General features: G+C 55.4%; 4 protein-coding genes across 4 annotated transcripts; 3 read left to right on the top strand and 1 right to left on the bottom strand.

Moving 5' to 3' along the window:
- Positions 1-34: 34 nt before the first annotated feature.
- On the top strand, positions 35-667 carry SPBR_08697 (60S ribosome subunit biogenesis protein NIP7; the record flags this gene model as incomplete). Its single annotated transcript, XM_040766935.1, has 2 exons — positions 35-260; positions 327-667. The coding sequence occupies 2 exons, from the start codon at positions 35-37 to the stop codon at positions 665-667; spliced, it is 567 nt and encodes a 188-aa protein (XP_040614922.1).
- A 1,197-nt stretch (positions 668-1,864) lies between these two features.
- Positions 1,865-3,535, top strand: SPBR_08361 (mitochondrial integral membrane protein; the record flags this gene model as incomplete). The annotated part of the gene is made up of 1 exon (XM_040766599.1): positions 1,865-3,535. One exon carries the CDS (start codon positions 1,865-1,867, stop codon positions 3,533-3,535), a length of 1,671 nt encoding a protein of 556 aa, XP_040614921.1.
- Positions 3,536-6,029: 2,494 nt separating this feature from the next.
- On the top strand, positions 6,030-10,020 carry SPBR_08084 (LRG1 protein; the record flags this gene model as incomplete). Its single annotated transcript, XM_040766322.1, has 3 exons — positions 6,030-6,521; positions 6,605-9,334; positions 9,415-10,020. 3 exons carry the CDS (start codon positions 6,030-6,032, stop codon positions 10,018-10,020), a joined length of 3,828 nt encoding a protein of 1,275 aa, XP_040614920.1.
- Positions 10,021-11,049: 1,029 nt separating this feature from the next.
- On the bottom strand, positions 11,050-12,288 carry SPBR_08503 (solute carrier family 39 (zinc transporter), member 1/2/3; the record flags this gene model as incomplete). Its single annotated transcript, XM_040766741.1, has 1 exon — positions 11,050-12,288. One exon carries the CDS (start codon positions 12,286-12,288, stop codon positions 11,050-11,052), a length of 1,239 nt encoding a protein of 412 aa, XP_040614919.1.
- Positions 12,289-18,615: the final 6,327 nt, after the last annotated feature.

Raw genomic sequence — 18,615 nt, 5'->3', positions numbered from 1 at the left:
CGATCATCTCTTCCAGCCCACGCACAGCGCGACAATGCGTCCTCTCACTGAAGAAGAGACCCAGACGGTCTTCAAGAAGCTCGCCGACTACACTGGCGCCTCACTAAAGAACCTGATTGCGCCCATCGACGACTCTCCCGATGCCGACCGCCACGTCTTCCGGTTGTCGCACGACCGTGTTTACTACGTATTGCTGTCGGTCGCCAACCTGGCCACCTCGGTCGCCCGCGACAAGCTGCTCTCGGTCGGAACATGCTTAGGTAGGACCCGGCGCAGTGGACGTTCTGAAGCCGCTGTGTTGCTTTCCCTTTCGCTAACCTTGCCAGGCAAATTCACAAAGACGGGCAAGTTCCGCCTCCATATCACCGCCCTCCCCGTCATCGCCGAGCACGCCCGCTACAAGATCTGGGTCCGCCCCAACGGTGTCATGCCCTTTCTGTACGGCGGCAACATCCTCAAGGCCCACGTCGGCCGCTACTCTGAGGACTGCCCCGAGCACCAGGGCATCGTTGTTGTCACCATGGACGACATCCCCATTGGCTTTGGTGTGACGGCGCGCGGCACGGTCGAGGCACGGCGTGTGGAGCCGACGGCGATTGTATGTTTCCGGCAAGCAGACTGCGGCGAGTACCTGCGTGACGAGAGCTCGCTGTTCTCGTCTGGTTGAGCGGGAGACAATGTGGCAAGGGAATACAAGCGGGAAAGGCTGGCAATATACGATGGTGAGAAAGAGGAGCACAACCAGTCGGCTGCGGTTTCGGACGGCAAAATTGGATACCCACGCGTCAGTCGTTGTGTGTCTCTGGGCTGACGTCTGTCGACGGCCTGGCTGTCGGCGGCCTGGCTGCTTGTTCTTCTGCCGTCCCGTCCCGGCCGGACTACGATGCCACTGCACCAAGACGGCCATACTTTATCAGAGCAACGTCGACGGTGGCCCTGCTTGCGTGTGCAAAAGGCACGTGTTCTCAGCTGGCCACCATATGCTTGGAGACGTGGAAGGAGATTATGATCGAAAACGGCATACCGGCGTACAAAAGGCGTTTATGTTTTGACATATTTATCTGCACAATCTATATTTTCTTCATGGTGGTCTTATAATTTGGCATCGTGTATTCGGTATCCTGCGAAGCCCAGACATGACTGCACTATGGCAAATATCCGCCTATCAAGCCAGCAGAATTGAATCACCGCTAGATTCCGTGCAACAGCGGGCGAAAGGCCTAAAGAGCCCTGTATTACAGGCGGGTCTTATGCCTATGTCGATTTTCTCTCGTACAATTTCGCCACGACATTGGCATGCTTTCCGAACAGCAGAGCCCATTTGCATCGAATGGAATGAGCAGCCTCCAGGAGAGCTGGCAGGCAGTCAAAGATGTGCTAGTCGGGGACTTTCCCATTTCCAGATGGGCCATTTTACTTTCTGTCTGGACTGATGGAGTAGTACAAGGCCGGTTTGCTCTAATGCGCTCCAATTTTATAGCGCCACCAGCTAATGACCAGCGGTCTGCTCTTGCAATTTACAGGGCGTCTCATGACTGCCACCAATGGTCGCCTACGTCATCGACCGATGGCGGCAGATCGTAGAGATCGAGGGAACAAAAGTTTGGAGCAAGCTTGCGCCTCTCTTTGTCTGTCAATGGAGCTTTGACTCAAAAGAAGCGCAAGAGAGTCCAGCCCTTAATTACCTGCATTGACCCGCTTTCTTGTTTTCTCCCATATCCGTTGTTTCTTGGATACCATCGGAAATTTGTTTCTTTACAAGTCTTCTTGACCATCATCTCACTCTATCGGTTGCATCCATCCCTTGTTTGTCAACTTACCGGACGTTGCCTGTAAAACAAGGTATTGAATGCCTACCGACACGATGAAAAAGCTTTTCAAGCCGGCGGACAACAACTCCAGCCGGAGCGCTGGCCGCTCTGAGATCGGCGAGTCGGCCTCCCGCGACAGCCTCGACCAGCCTTCTGCTGCCGGACCGCCGCCAGACGAGACGACACGCCTGCTGCCGAACCGCATCGACAGCAGCCACGCAGGCTACCTGAGCCCCGATGACCCGGCCGTGTCGCCCTACAATTTGTTTTCCGTCCGCGCCACCCACTATTTCACAGGCTTCCTCCTCTTCCTCACCTCGGTCTGGTGGATCTTGCTGCTGGTGTCGCTCTTTGTCACGCCGCCGGGCTTCCAGACACGCGGCTCGCCCTTTACGGCGTTCGCCTATGCGACCGTCGCGCTGACCAGCCTCGCCGTCAGCCTGCTGTTCTTTGCGGCGCCGTCCAAGTCTGTGCGTGTCATCACGGGCATCGTCGCCTTGTTCTTGTTCGTCAACACCATCGTCACGGCCGCCGTCGAGCGCACCCGGCACGAAGAGGGCTGGGTCGGCATCACCAGTGTCGCCTGGGCGCTGGCCATGGCCGTGTGGACCATTGTTGCCGACCGCACGGTGCAGTGGGGCAAGCGCGAAGAGGAGGAGCGCCTGACCGGCCGTCCGGAGTCGCGCCGCACGCTGCTCGAGTGGATCGAGGTGTCCGTGTCGAGCATTGCGCTGCTGGTCCTCTGCGTCGTCACGGGCCTGTTGATGTGTACCTTGATTCTGCGCTCGGTCGACGCCGGCCTGGCGCCGCTCGGCCACCGGTACTGGGTGGACGGCGACAAGTACGAGATTCACTTGTACTGCCACGGCACCAAGTCCAAGGAGCACCTGCCGACCGTGCTCTTTGAGGGCGGCGAGGGCCCCGTCGAGAACGGCCTGTGGCAGTTTGCGCAGAATGCCGTCCAGAACGGCTCCATCAACCGCTACTGCTTCGCGGACCGCCCCGGGCTCGGCTGGAGCGACACGGCGCCGTCGCCGTTCTCGGCCGGCCAGGCCACCGAGGCGCTGAGTGAGGCGCTGGCGCGCGCGGGCGAGACGGGGCCCTGGGTGTTGGTCGGCGCAGGCATCGGTTCCATCTACTCGCGCGTCTTCTCGTCGCGCCACGGCGCCGAGATCGAGGGCCTGCTGCTGGTCGACCCGCTGCACGAGGATCTGCTGGAGCGAGTCGGCGCTTCCGGTCGCGGCTTTGGGCTGTGGCTGCGCGGCGTCCTCTCGCCGCTCGGCCTCGACCGCATCCCCGGCGCCCTCTTCAAGGGCCGCACCCGCGAGGACCGCGTCTGGGGCCGCGCGGCCTACCAGAGCAGCAAGGCCATCTTTGCCAAGCTCCAGGAGAGCCTCGTGGCCAGCTCGCTCACCAAGCGCGACGCCACCACCAGCCGCGCCATCCAGTACCAGGACACGCCGCTCGTCCTCGTCTCGTCGGGGGTTCAGATCAAGCGCGACAAGGCCTGGGAGGACAAGCAAAAGGACCTCAGCAAGCTGACGCACACGCTGGTGAGCTGGGACATTGTCGAGGACGCGCCGCACGAGATCTGGCAGACGGTCGAGGGCCGCGAGCTGATTGAGAAGCGGCTGAAGAAGCTGGTGCGCCGACAGTTAAAGCGTCCAAGCACGGCCGAGGCAGGCGAGAAGGAGGAGCTGGTCGCGACCAGTGAGGCGAACTGAGGTGTGGATTGAGGTGGACTGGGGAGCACGAAGTACGAAGAGTGTTCCCTCTGGAAAAGGACTGTGCATGCTAGCTGCTTGTCAGTGGTTATTTTAAGGTTTCTGCCTAAAGCAAGTCCATGCAGTAGGGAGCAGCTGCCACCTCAACACGCGAAACGGCTTTGATACCAGGGTTCAGACGACGAACCAGTCCGCAGCGCCATTTGCTGCACCGCTGCAGACATATCCATATCGCCTCAGCGGGGCCCAGTGGCTGTGGCTCAGTGGATACGGATGGGCGGGAAACAAACAGATACGAATGTCAGACATGGAGCAGCGGGGTGGAGAGCAAAAGGCGGAGGGGCAATACCGAAACCCAGCAGACTGTTTTGTGATGATTTGACGTCAACTATTCTATTAATACACAATACAACACGGAGTACGACATACGGGAAGTACAAGTTCGTAGCATCGCACCTTCCATGGCAGTCGCATAAGAGATTAGATGGAAAGAGCCTGCTCGCCGTGCTGCAACCGTCGCTTCCTTCCGAACAGGAAAACGTCAGATGAAAAGGTACAAGGTACAAAGGAATGTAGAGTCCCCCCCATCGCCTGCACGGTCCTTCCTAATGACGGGGCAATGGTCTGTAGCGTGTTCAACGGTGCGAGCAGCTAGGCGAGCTGGCGAGGAAGGACCAGGGAGTCGAACAATTATGAATGAGGTGAGAACGACTGGCATGTCGTACGGAATGGCAAGAAGGAAAGCACGCAGGCAGGGAAGGAGGGAACAAGTCAAGGGCGTGTCGCACGGGCCAGAAACGGCCACCTAGGTAAAATCAGGACTAGTGCCCCGCGGATGTCTGTTCTTTCCCTGAGTTCCCCTTCTCGTTTCTTTTTCGGCTCCCCGTCTTTTCTCCCACAGCGTTATGCCATCCTGCTACAGTGGGCTTTTGGGTGCTCAGCGCTTGTCCTGGTCCCCTGGCCCCTGTTCTCCGCCCTTCCTCTCGCGTTGTCTCTTCCCCTGGGGCGTCTTGTGCCGTTTCTGCTTTGAGTCCTGTGGCTTGCTCTCCACTGGTGGTGCCTCGCGCCTTCCCTTTCTCTCTGTTTCCTCTCTTGTCTCCTGCAGTCGTACCTGCCCTCCCCCCTCTCACCTCACACGCCCCTCCTTCCCCCCTTCTTTCCCGCTCGCTCTTGCCCTGTCCACGCCCTGTAGATGGATTGCAGGCTCACGACGTCGTTTGTCGCTGCATCGCCGTTTTTTGTCGGTTTCGTTGCGTTTCCTACTATTTTCAACGGTCGTCCGCACCGCCCATTCCAACGTCTCTTCGCGCCAACGATTCACCACGCCAACCCAACTGCCAACAATAAGGGACTCGACTAACGCCCGGCTACCGCGAAAACGAGCCACGCCGCTACTTTCTGCCGAGCTAAAGGGGCTTTGTTTTTGGCCCGCTGGCCTTCTCCAGCCCCGAACCCGTCACGTCCCTTTTTGTCGTTCCGTCGAAACCGCAACGTACGCCCGCCATTCTGTACACGTCGTATGCGACCGCGTCGATACGTATCTCGGCGCCGACGAGTGACAGTGTGCCCTCCTCTTTCTCTCCCTACCGACGCGCTGTCCAACCTACCTCGCATCCAATCCCATCGCTCGTAGGACTTTCCAAGGCTGTCTCGTTCCGGAGCTGTCTCGTCCTCGTGCGACGACGCCAGTCTGGTGCTGCATTGGTCACCTCAGTCACCTTCTCGTGCAGTCAGAAAAACGCCTCCCTAGCGAGACAAGCGCTCTCTCTGCCCGTCCCGTCCTCAGACGTCCCCAAAATTAAGGTTCGACTTTCCTCGACCCCCGTGTCACCAGCAACCCTACCAAAATCCCCGCCTAAAAATAACCCTCCACCATCTCTATTCATTCTTGATCCTCGCCGCGTTTGCGTCGTGCTCGTCTTCTTCGCTTTGCCCTCTCCTTCGGTTTCTTTCCCCACCCGTCCCGTTGCGTCTTGTTGCTGTTATTGCTTCTCCCCCTTGCCTATCAGCTTTTGGGCTTCGCCACAGCCGTGTGTGGACGAAAACAGCAGCCCGACGTCCCCAGAAGCCCGCTTTTCTCTGACCAGCTCAGCCTCAGTACCTCCTCCTCTGTCGCCCATTTGCCCAATCGAGCGACTGTTTCGACGATTTGATCGTCATCTTCCTTTGTATCTGTTGCCCTGCTGCTCGCCTGCCCGGCACGCTTCCCTCCCCGCCTCTACCGTTCATTTGCAGGCGGGCAACTTGTCGCGGGCACGCACCCTGTCCTGGTGCAAAATACGCCGGAGCCAGGAGGACCCGCCAAAACTCGGAAGAAACGAAGAGACTACGAAGAGACCACGGAGAGACCACGAAAGCAAAACACCGATAACGACTGCGAAGACGAGGCCAGCGAACAACGAGTGGCCATACCGACGGCCAGTTCGAACCTTTCTCTTTTCCCCGCTGTCTTCAACACAGCCCTGCACCCGTTGCAGGACACCCGACCTTCACCATGGGGTCCGGCTACGATAACAACAGCGTACGAGACGACCACATCCATAACCCTCTCCAGCCACCACCGCCCCTCAACAGCGGCGGCTACCAGATGGAGCGAGACCACAGCGATCGCAGCAACCGCAGCAACCGGAGCCAAGGCCAGCCATGGCAGAACGGGGGCGACGGTGGCTACGGGGACGCCGGCTACGGCCATATGGGCGGCCATCCTCACCCACCAGGCTCCCCAGGACCTAGCTACCGGGAACAGCAACGAGGCGACCGTGAGCGGACACACGACCGCGATCGCGATCGCAGCCGAGAATTGGACCGTGGGCGGGATCGAGAGCTGGAGCCAAGGCGCAGCGGAGAGCGGAAGCATTCACAGCAAGGAAGCTCAAGGACAGCGAGCGGCCAAGTGCGGATATGCAAAAAGTGTGGGGAGCAGTTGACTGGCCAGTTCGTTCGCGCTCTGGACGGCACTTTTCACCTCGACTGCTTCCGTTGCAAGGTAACACTACGATCTTGACAATAGGCCACACGCCCCGATTATTTTATTACCCTACTCATTGCCCGACTAACCATTTCCTCCAGGATTGTGGCCAGATTGTTGCGTCCAAGTTCTTCCCGGCCGACGACGGCAACGGTGGGCCCCAATTCCCGCTCTGCGAAACAGACTACTTCCGCCGACTGGGTCTACTTTGCTACCATTGCGGTGGCGCCCTCCGAGGATCCTATATTACCGCACTCGACCGCAAATACCACGTCGACCATTTCACCTGCTCACTCTGTCCGACCGTCTTCGGCGCCCAGGACAGCTACTACGAACACGATGGCCATGTCTACTGCCACTACCACTACTCGTCCCAGTTCGCACAACGCTGCAATGGCTGTCAGACCGCCATTCTCAAGCAGTTCGTCGAGATCTTCCGCAATGGCCAAAACCAGCACTGGCATCCAGAGTGCTATATGATACACAAATTCTGGAACGTCCGGCTCACTGCACCACAAGATGTGAAGCCGGTCGAACCGCTCTCCGAGACCGACGAGGCCGCCAGCCGCCGGCGCGTTCGCGAAGACGAGGAGAAGATGGAGGAGAAGGTCTACCGCATCTGGAGCGTGCTCTCGACCTTTGAAGAGTCGTCGGCGGCATGCATTTCGGACATGCTTCTGCACGTCAGCAACGGCGCCTACGTCGATGGTGTCATTGTTGCGAAGCGCTTTATCAGTCACGTCGAGATTCTCTTCCGCTCAGCGGATCACTTGGATGCGACCATGACACGGTTGGACATGAAGAGCCTCTCGTACGGCCGCGAGGCCAAGCTTTTGTGCAAGAAGATTGTTGCCTTCTTCTCTCTCTTATCAAAATCCCAGGATACCTCCGCTGCTAAGCTCGGTGTGACCCAAGAGCTTCTGTCTCTTGTCACAAGCCTCGCACACTACCTGAAGCTCCTGATTCGCATCTGCCTCCAAGGCGCCCTCCGCATCGAGAAAGACCGAGGTGCACCCGACGGCCTCTACCAGTTCCTCGACGATATCAGCGCCCTCGAGGCCCTGAAGAATGAGCCTGAAGATAGTCTGCGGCAAATCACCGCCAGCATTTCCCGCCTTGCTGTCAACGACTCCGACCAGTGTATGGTCTGCCGAAAGCCCATCGAAGACGAATGCGCCAAGAGCGGTGAGCGGCGCTGGCATCTGGCCTGTGTCAACTGCTCGCGCTGCAACAAAGAGCTCGGGCGGACCCTGCAGGACGCCCACGTCAACCCCTACGACGGCAAGATCCTGTGCAGCTCCTGCGAAAGCTTGACCAACGCGGAGAAGGCCGTGTCGTTCGAGCAAGTGACCAAGCTGCAGCAGTACGTCTTCCTCCTTCGTGTGGCTCTCGCACGGCTGCTGGACATTTTACACAGTAGCGGCGCCCTGGCCCGTGCCTTGCAGGACGAGTCCTCCCAAGGCGGCGGCGGCGGCGGCAAGGACGACGATGTACGGCGAAACAACCGACTCTCCATTATCAGCGATCGCGATCCGAACCGCGAACCGTCGTCCTACGAAACCACCCTAAACGACATACGCCGCCTGCGGAGCACCCGCCTCGACAAGCACCTGTCGTCCAGCTTTCGAAAAGCAAGGACGTCGCGTGTCATGGGTGGCCCGGAGGATGCGAGCGCCCAACCTGGCTCGGCTGGAGCGGGCGCAAGTGGTGGGAATGGCCCCGGCGTGCAGATTGTGGAGGATCGGATGGACGAGTCAATGGCTGATACCATGCTCGGGCGCCAGGACGCGCTGACACTGGAAGACATTCCGCACATTGTCGCCGCCGAGCAGGCTCGTGAGCAGCGCCTGGGTGGCTTTGGCCGCCAAATCACCAACGAAAGCGGCGATGGCCAGCCAGGTGAACCGGGCGGTTCGGGCGACCGGAATATCTCCGAAGGGCGATTTGGCGGCGCGGCGCCAGGCCCGAATCGGGCGATGAGCCCCCAAAAGATCACGGGCCGCAAGTATTTTTCGGAGTTGTCGGGTCTGGAATACTTCATCGTGCGGCATCTCGCCGTGTTGACGATGCTCCCCATGATTGAGGCCGAGTTTTCACTCGAGGAGCTTTTGGGGTTCATCGAGTCCCGGAAGCCTGCCACGTTCTGGAACAAGTTTGGCAAGGCCTTCAAGAACGACAACAAGAAGAACGTCAAGAAGAAGGGTATATTCGGCGTGCCAATCGAAGTCATCATCGAACGCGACGGTGCAGACTCTACGGACGGTGTCGGGCCCGGCACGCTGCGCATCCCCGCCATTGTTGACGACATTGTATCGACCATGCGCAAGATGGATCTGTCAGTCGAGGGCGTTTTCCGTAAAAACGGCAACATCAAGAAGCTCACGGAGCTATGCGAAAGGATCGACCGCGAAGGCTCGGACAACGTTGGCCTCGGCCAGCAGCCGGTGATCCAAGTGGCCGCCTTGCTGAAGCGCTACCTCCGTGACCTGCCCGATCCACTGATGACGCACAAGCTGTACCGCCTGTGGCTGGCGGCGGCGAAAATCAACGACGAGACGAAGCGGCGCCGGTGCTTGCATCTGACGTGCTGCCTTCTGCCCAAGTGCCACCGCGACTGCCTGGAGGTCCTGTTCTTCTTCCTCAAATGGGCGGGCTCGTTCCACCAGGTGGACGACGAGAGCGGCTCCAAGATGGACATTCGGAACATTGCGACGGTCATTGCCCCCAACATTCTATGTGTCAACTCCAAGATTCCGGCACTCGACAGCGACCCCATGTTTGCCATTGATGCGGTGACCATGCTCATCACTTACATTGAGGAAATGTGCCTGGTACGTGCAGACGCCGAGGCGCACCACCCCTCCGTCATTTACGGTATAGATTTTTCATTTTCACTAACCAAACCACGCAGGTCCCTGACGAGCTCGTCGATGTCCTGAACGATCCTTCGCTCTTCAACAACAATGGCGAGATCACGACCAAGGAGATTCTCAAGCGCTTCGGCGACCGCACCATAACAAGTGGACCCGGCCAGCCGTACGGCAAGCTGGGCGAGGTCACGAACCGCCATGACCCGTCGACGCGGCCCCTTGCTCGGCGCGTCGAGACAGACCCCTCCGTACTGCAGGACGAGCGCAGCGTACGCCCCGTCCAGGATGCGCCACCACCCCCTGGTGCGAACATCCCGCCATACAACAGCGCGCCCAACCAGAGCACGCCGACCAAATGGAACCGCGGCCAGGACGACGGCTCGTTGCACCACGTATCGCCCTTCCCGTCCCAGCACAACCTCCACCTCAACGACAACGTCGACGATCAACCGCTCTACCCCCACCCACAAGCGCAGCAGCCGCCGCCACCCATGGCAGCCTCTCAGTCGCGGTCGCAGTCCCAGCAGCGCGGCGACCCACGTGACCCGCGTGATCCGGGGGACATGCCGCCACGGCAGGAATGGCGCAACTCGGGAGCTTGGGGCCGAGGGAACAATGGATCGGTTGGTGTTACCGGAGGCATCTAGACTCTGGTATGACTTGGCCTCATCTTGTCGTTCCGCTTCGTCTCTTGTTTTGGGGTTTGGTTTGGTTTGATTTGGTTTGGTTTGGGTAGTTTTTCGTTTGCGGAATGGGTTTTGGCCGCCGGGGACAGGGACGTGTTGTTTTCCCCTTCTGACATACGCAATGGTGCTATATGGTGTGATTTACAAAACGTGGTTTGCATATACGGTCACATGGTGACTACCTTTTTGTGTTTCTTCCCCCCTTCTCATCACAAAACTTTAGTTCTATCATCTTGGCCTAGTTCTTTCTCCACCCTTTTTTTAACAGTTTCTGTTTCCTTTTTTTTCGGTCGGGCGAAGGGTAAACCCGCGCGGGGGGGTTTTATGGAAGCTCAATACCCTAGTTATCTTCCCTCATAGCCTTCCTTTCTTTTTCTTTTCGTGTATTTTCGTCTTGATAAATTTTTCAATTTTTTATATGATATTTCTCTAAAAGTAGTTAATTTCCCCGAGACATTCTATTGCTCTGTTATCGGTTCTTCAATTCACAGAGCTGCACATTGCTTCAGTACTGGCTTGTATGCTTCTGCGTTTGCAGTTAATGCTCGACGTTTCCTAGCATGATTGCGAGTATAAAATCATGATTTAATTTTTCACTGTAATTCAACATCAACTGTAAGGTGCGGAGTTGAAAAGCCATGTAAATTCTGACAATAGTGTAAGAGTATTGATGGTTTAAATATAAATCAATAGAAGTAAATAAAATGACAACACAATTGCCAGTGGTATATGTGAAGAAATATAAAATATAGGAATAATACCCGAAATATCAAAGTAGGGATAAAAAGGTAAGCTTTTTTAAAATGCGCCCCGGTAACTGGAAGTGCATTTTTCAAATTGTCATAAAAAGCCAAGCATCACACGCACCAAGCCACGAGTGCTCTTGGAGCGGCGTTTTATTTATGTTTTGTTTGTTTTGCGTCTGGGAAACAAACTGTTGTGTGTATATCTTGTATGTCCGTTTGCTTGCAAAGTTTCGCCGTGGATTGTTCAAGCCCACTTGCCCAGGAGAGCCATGATAGCCACGCCAAGGAACAGGCTAACCAGCATGAACGTGACACGCTTGCCGTCGCGTGAGCGCTCCGGGTTGAAGAGGAAGTCGCGGGCCAGCAGCTCGACGAGACCGGTGTAGATCAGGATACCGGCCGAAATGCTGTCCAGGACACCGGACACGACATTGGCCGTGAAAGAGCTGTCGTTGTAGGTAGTGCGGACGCCGAGGCCGACGGCAATGGCGATCGGTGTCGTCAGGCCGTAGGCGGCGCACAGAAGCCAGGGCAGAGCCTTGAGGAACTTGCCAGGGCGGGCAGGGAAGGGGATGGCGCTGAGACGAGCGCCAATACCGAGACCCTCAAAGGCCTGGTGGAAGACGATAACAGGGTAGAGAGTGTTGAACTCTTCGCCGACGACGCCCAGATTGAGGCCGATGATGACAGAGTGGAAGATGACACCGAACTCGAGGATCAGGAAGGCGGCGAACTGCTCGCGGAAGGCACGTTCGTTGCTCGCGGCGGCATACTCAACCTTCTCAAGGTCAAGCTTCTCGTTGCTAGCGTCGTCTGCGGAGTTCGAGTGAGGAACAGCGGCGTTGGGGGCGGCTGAACCGTCTTGGTCGGCCGAGTGCAAGAATTGATGGGACTGCGAGGGGTGCGAGACGGGGACCGGGTTCCCGGCCTCACCAGAAACCCCGTTACGGTGCTTGTCACCACCCAAGGTAATGGATTGCGCAATGTTGTCACCATGGCCGTGACTCATGTTGTACTTCTTATCGACAAACCACTCAGCGCCAAAATCAAGTAGGAAAGTCAACATGACCATGATCATAGCCAAGCAGGGCGGCCAAGAGTACCCAGCCCATCCGCCCGTCAAGCCGACGCAGGACGCAGGGCCAATCTCAGCATAGGCCGGGTCCAAAAGATGGATGAACGCCGTAGCTATAATGACACCGGCACCGAAGTAGCGAGCGAAGAGGTAGACATAGACAGGAATGCGAAGGCGCTTGATCCGGGTAGCAACGACGGGGAAGAGGGTGCAGAGCAACGAGGTGATCAGAATCACAAAGAGGGCCGAGATGCGGGCACCCAGGCGACCGTCGTACTCATTCTCACCGGCACTGAGGAAGCAGATGATATCTTTCGGATCGGCCATCGTCAGGTCGACATGGTTCGGGTCAAACTCAAACTCGTGGTGTTGGTGGTTGTGGCTGTGGCGGTGGTGGTGGTGCGCCATTGTGAGGGCTGTTCTGGTGAAGCTTTGGATTTGGTTAGGGAGTTTTGTCAGACGTTGTTTGCGTCAGGATACCGTCACCGAGGATGTGGGATGGAGACACTATAAACAAGTGGCCCTGTGAACTAGGCACGTTATGGTGAACTGAGCACGACGACCCGAGAACCTGGAAACGGGGACGAGCCGGCTGCAAATCCAGGAACGGCGCAGCCACAGGGCTACACAGGTACAGAGCCACTATCGGGATTGTGACTGGTGAAGCAAGTAAAGTTGTTGAGGGGTAGGAGCAATATACGTACTGAAAAGCTGGATAAATAGCAAGGAATGTAAAGAAAAAGGCCAATAAAAAAGGCCAATAAAAAAGGTTCCGTCGGGACAAGTAGGCGACTAGGGACAGGCGGGAAGGAATCCAAAGAGACGAATGCCAAGACAACAGACCGACGGAAGAAGTATGCAAAGGAAAACAATTTGTTGACGATGCAAGCTCACCCTCCTAGAAGAGTGAGAGGATCTGCGATAAATATGTAAAATATAAGCACAAGGGTCTGAAAATCTGTAGAGCGACCATGGGGGCTAACGGGACCAGAAAACGCGAGAGACGCCGAAAAGAAATATATCAAAGTTAAGCGGAGATGGTCGACAAGGTCCCTGAAAAGCCAAGATGGCCAAAAGAGGGTCGATGGGGGGTCGAGTGGGCACAATCGGTGGTCGTATGCTCTCGTAGAGAAGTTCGTATGAAAGTGAAGAAAGTGAAGAAATTTCTGCTGTGGACAGACACCTTGATGGACAGACAGGTCCTTTTTGTTCGGGAAGAGGAAAGGGCGACTGGTATAAGAACGATGGAAGGCGAGACGGCAAGACGGGGTAATACGGAAGGTGTCCGTTATGGGAAGGCGTGGGGGGATTGCCAGGCAAGTGTATTTGTATGGCGCACAGTAATAAAAGTGGAAGGAACAGAACAAGCGACGGACACGACCGAATATGGAAAGAGCAAAAGGCCTGCGGAAGTTCAGCTAAAGAGGACGGAACAATATATCGTGGTCGAGGGAGAACAACTAAAGGACGAGACTCAACCTGGCAAGTCTGAAGAGTACAAAGTATGTGCGGGCTATTGAGGGCATTTTTTGGCCCGCCAATATGGGTAGACAACGAGAGGGACCTTTCACCGAGGGCGTGGGAAGGCGCAGGACTAGTGGTTGCTGTTCCGTGAGAAAGGGAGCAAAGTAAGACATGTGCCAAGCAGTGAGACGATGGTGGCCTTAGGAGTCGAATACGATGCAAGAAAAAGTAACAATGTAAAGAAGCCGTAAAAGAGCAGATGCACGAGAGGCGAATATGAGTTCAACATAAGAGAGACTAGGATATGATCTAGGGCGGCTAGTCATGACAAAGTACAAGCACAGGAGACTAAAGCTATGCACTTTGACGAAACGCCGAGATTATTACTAGTAAAACAAATGGGATAATAAATAAATAGGGGCGGCAGCGCAGAACGGCTCGGCCAAGTGTCGACCGCTGTGCCTGTAGTATATCCATGGCATAGTCTCGTGGCTATTCTTTTCTTTTGCACTTTCGTTTTGGCAACGGATTTTGCGGGAATCCAAAATAGAGAATCGCTATTGTAAGAAAAATTGCTATGACGACTGCCGTTCCAGGGCCGGTAACCGAGAAGAAAGACGAAAGTAACGGCGAGGTTGAGGTCGACGAGGGTGGTGGGAAGAGGAAGCTGAAGAGGAGCCAAGAGACTGACACACCTGCCACAGCGGCGCAGCTGAGGATCAGAACAAAAGTGGGCGTTGGTGTCTCCATGATGAGCGCGATCCAGCCACGTGAAATATAGATGGAAAGGGATTGTGGCGGGTCTCAATACAGATGAGAGACATAAATTTTGTGTCCACAATTCGATCTTGGTGCACGCGAGGATGAGTCATGAGATGGCTGCCATGTGTTTTGAAATACCCCGTACAGCGTACGCATATCTCTGATTATTTTGAACGACTCGTATTCAACGGTGAGCACTGCAGTCCGCGCGTGGGCCAATATATTACACTGACCACCATGTCTCAGCTCCGCGGAAAGGCAAAGCGACACGATTCCTTTGGATACTGAACGCATCTTGGCAATGTGCCCCAAAAGAGAAGACAGGCAGTGACGAGAACCAAGACGGCAATCGTTCACCAGATCAGCTAGACCTCCGAACTATCCATCGCGGCCCCTCTGTTGCATGCGAACAAGGATGAGAACGAATCAAGAGAGGGCCAGAGGGCCAAAGAAAAGAGGTGACGAGAAAAAGAAAAAGAAAGACATCGTCGAAAGTGCGAACAAGAAAGAACCTTGATGGCCGGTTGCCCATCTCCTGGTTTAATTCTCGTCGGATCCTCCATATGCATTGCGAGTGGAGAGAATCAAGAAGCGATACGTCTCTCAAAGAACCACCATCTATTTTCCTCATCTCTTGGTCGCGAGAACCTCTTTGGTCTGCTTCTGCAGGGCTGGACCCAGTTGGGCCGCAAATGTCTGACACGCTATTGGCCGGAAAGGTGCAAAGAAGCTCGGGAAGGAGCGTGTCTATCCATCAAGGTTCTCAATGGCCATCAGCACATCCCTGACCCGACATCCGTCTTATCTTATTCTTTGTTTGAATACGGAGCATTAAACGAGACAGAGAGAGCAAAAGTACGGAGCAGCAGAGGACCGCAACCGCAGAAGGCGACATAAAAGGAGAGGCACAGAAAATTGGTATACATCCGCTAAGTCGACGAGCAAAATCGGGCTGCGCTAGCTTGCGATATAGGGGATATAACAGTTAAGAGGAAAGAGCCAATATGACACGCGCAAACGGCTGACGCCGACTATAAACCGCAACGAGTTTTGCACGGCCCTTATTCGTATTGGCCATGATTTTTTTTGGGCATTTTGCAAGTAAAAAACATCTTCGGGATCGAACCCGTTTGATTTGGAGCGGACGTGTATTCTCACTGCCTATACACCGGTTGTTGGTGGGCATAAAATGTGCTTGTAATAGACTGCCTTAATGAACAGTGATATGTCGATCAAGACAGAGACTAAATAATGTTTAAGAGAGACGTTTGGCTCCACGTTTCGTCCAGCGTGTCGCCAATGCCAATATCAGATGCGGGCCGTCCCAGGACCGCTGTTGGTGATGGTTGATCTCAGGCTCTTCGCATCGCCACTTTGGGGCCTTCGGATGGCTTCATCGGAGATTGACCGCCCTGAGCTATATGGCTCCGTTTCTTGTGCCCTCGTTCTTTCCAATTTCGGCCTGCTTGGTCCGTTATTTTGTCCCTCTTTCCTCGCGAATGCATCGCGCTCCTGCCCGGTCTGGCAGCCCAACCCAACAGACCATCCGGGTTCTCACAGACAACAGTGAGGAAAGAACGATCCATGCCCACCGTCCCTGGAACGTGCAACTGAGGGCGGGAGACCAGATTATGCTCACCAAAGCAGGAAAGAAAGACACAACAGACATACTCCGTACAATCAGAAGCACGAGGGGCCGTCCTGACGCCTCTCCAGCTTGCTGTACACAACCACGACCGTTTCCTGCATTTCCCAACATCGCTGCTCGTCGCCGACTCAGAGACGATCACGCCCTCGAATTCCAAAACGGGACCGTGTTGAATCATCGTCCTGGACGGTCAATAAGCAGGTTCTGGCTTCGATCAAGGGGCGCAAGGAGGCACGCTTGTGCCGGCCCCTTTTTCCCTGTCGTTGGCACGTCCTCGGGCACAATCTGCTGATTGCTGATATGCGTTTCGTTCAGACAAGACACAAGATGCGGCCCCTGGCAGATCCGACTCGCTGGGAATCGGTTGGGAAGAGAGTCACAGTTGTCGCGCTCTCGGTTCTTGGATGAGCGGAGGAGCAGATGAGCAGATGAGCAGATGAGCAAATTTCTGTTTCGATTCCTTGTCTGCTCTTTTGGGTTGCGTCGATATAAAGAGTAGCAGTCGACCCCAAGTGCCGGTCTTTGACTCTGCCCTTCCTTTCCTCCTTTTGATCTTTTTCGCTTCTGGCACCTCTTCGTCCAGCATCCTGCGCTGTTCGGATCGCCGTTCATCTTTCTTTCGCCTTTCGACCTGCGTGTCCGGTTCGTTGCATTCGCAAATCTTCCGACGAGCAGCATCCGACAATTCGAATTTTGTGCCAGTCACTTACTTCTCGCGTTTGTCGGAACCGGCATCGACAACACGCCCTCGTCCGCACCTTTCGCCCACTATACTCCTGTGTTTAACCACGTCTGCCCGCGTTCGCTCGCTCAACCTCGTACTCTTCGGCCCTGCTCGGTCTACCACACTCTCTCCGCGCCTCCACGACCTCCACGACTGTTCTTGCATTCATGGCTTCCCCACGCGCTGTGTCCCATGCCTGTTCGTCTCCGGTTTCTTTCCTCTCGACTCTTTTTTTGGCTTACTTTCGTTACCAACACAATATTCTTCCTCCCGTCCCCTACTTCTCTCTGTCTCCGGCCTTTACCTTTACGTAACGACTGCAAGCAACACAGACAGAGCCCCGTCGACTGTTGCCCACGTCGTCCCACACTCTTCTTGCCCTCCTTGGTCACATCCTCCACTAATCTCCTGCTCAGCTTGCATGGAAGAAGGCGCCTAACCATGCACACTGCACCTCCCTTGGCCCCCTTCGCCCAGTCCTTGAGACCCAACTGACCACAATCCGCCCAGCCCCGTTTCACCCCCCTCCTCTGGTCTCTTCTCGCGTTGTCTCCCCATTCCTCCCGACCACTTGCGATTCCGTTCTCAACCAGCTCTGGTCAGCTAGGGTCTGTATGACCCTGGGCCGTCAGATTCTGTCTCTATCGTGCTCATTGTCTCCTCATCTTGTCCAAGTTGCCCTTCCTGCCTCTATGTTTCTATGCCCCCACGTTGTGACATGAAGTTATTACATACCGGGGGAGGGGGGGGGGGGAGCTTCCAACAACCTACTCGCTGGTTTACTTGGACCTCCGGAACCGCCCTGCATCGGCGGTCGATGTTGCCACAAGACTCGCGTGCCACGTCGGCGTCGGTGCAACAAACAGGAAAGATGGGTACATCCACTGTTCACCTCGCCGTCCCACTGTCCTCCCACAATCGAATATCCTGACCCGATCGAGAAACCATTTCTCACCCCATCTCGGCCTCAAACCCTGATTTTCTGACAACTGGGTTTTGTTCTTGCCTAACTCACCCTCACTATGACACTGCTCTCGTTTCTCTTATTATATTATTTGTCACTTTACCGTGCATCCTTCCTTCATCCTACGCCTGCTGTGTGACCATCTGCGGTGACCATCTGTGGCACCAGTTGTCTCCAGGCTCTCACTACGCCTTTCACGCTCTTTCTTACCTGCAGAGATACCCACATTACCACCACCCCTACCCTCCCTGCCAACCCTCCCTCAAATGATGTCGGATCACAGCCAACCAGAGACCGGCTTCGGCCCGCTTCGTTTGGATGCCTTGAGGGTCCGCAGACTTTCTCCCCTTTCCTGCTCGCCCGCCCATTTCGTTTGTCCTCCTTTCGTTCCCTGTCCTGGAGAATAGAGTCTCGTGCTACAGGGTGCCGTTTGCACAGAAGAGAAAATGGAACACGTTTTCGTTTTAATTTTCTGATAATGTGCTCTTTTTTTCTTTTGCTTTCTCTTTGACTTTTGCCGAACTTAGCGCAGCAGTCGCTGGTTTTTTCTTTTCGGCCTGCACCGAGAGCTACTACTTTCCGTCGTGTCCCCTCCGAACAGCTTTCCCCCACCCTCCTTTCTTGTCTATTTCCTCTCCTTCAGGGTGTCCCGTCATGTCGAACATGGAGCCTTTGCAGCTGTACAGGTGCAGGCTGCATGATGATCTTTTGGTTCACATTTCTTGCGTATGCACACCCTCTTCTGCGTTCCGTATCACCTCTATGAAGTACATACAGTGATACCGAGATTGCACCACAAACTTCTAGCTAGCTGCTACTATGTTTCTGCAGGAATATGTTAGCTGGTGGTGTAGCTTGACTGCGTTCATCACCCTCTCTTCTGGATTGTCTTATCATCTGCCACGTCTTCTCCGTTGCATTTTTTACAGTTTGCCTATCACTTCCTACATACGTGACCTCCACGCCGCGCTTGGCACTCACATCTCTGCAGTAGTCTGTATTTCTCAAGCTGCCTATCGATGCAAGGAAGCAAAACAAACAGGTTGATGTGAGGAATATGTGCACCCCACTGCTAACATCAGCAACCCACTCCCCACGCGTATACCCGCTCTATGACCTATGCTTTACTTTTATTTGCTCATGAAACCCTGCGGAAGTAGTATGACATCGCAT

Source organism: Sporothrix brasiliensis, assembly GCF_000820605.1.
Source record: "Sporothrix brasiliensis 5110 chromosome Unknown Cont22, whole genome shotgun sequence".
Taxonomy (NCBI): Eukaryota; Fungi; Ascomycota; class Sordariomycetes; order Ophiostomatales; family Ophiostomataceae; genus Sporothrix; species Sporothrix brasiliensis.
Note: the sequence above shows the minus strand (reverse complement) of the source record. Positions and strands in the feature narration are given on the sequence as shown.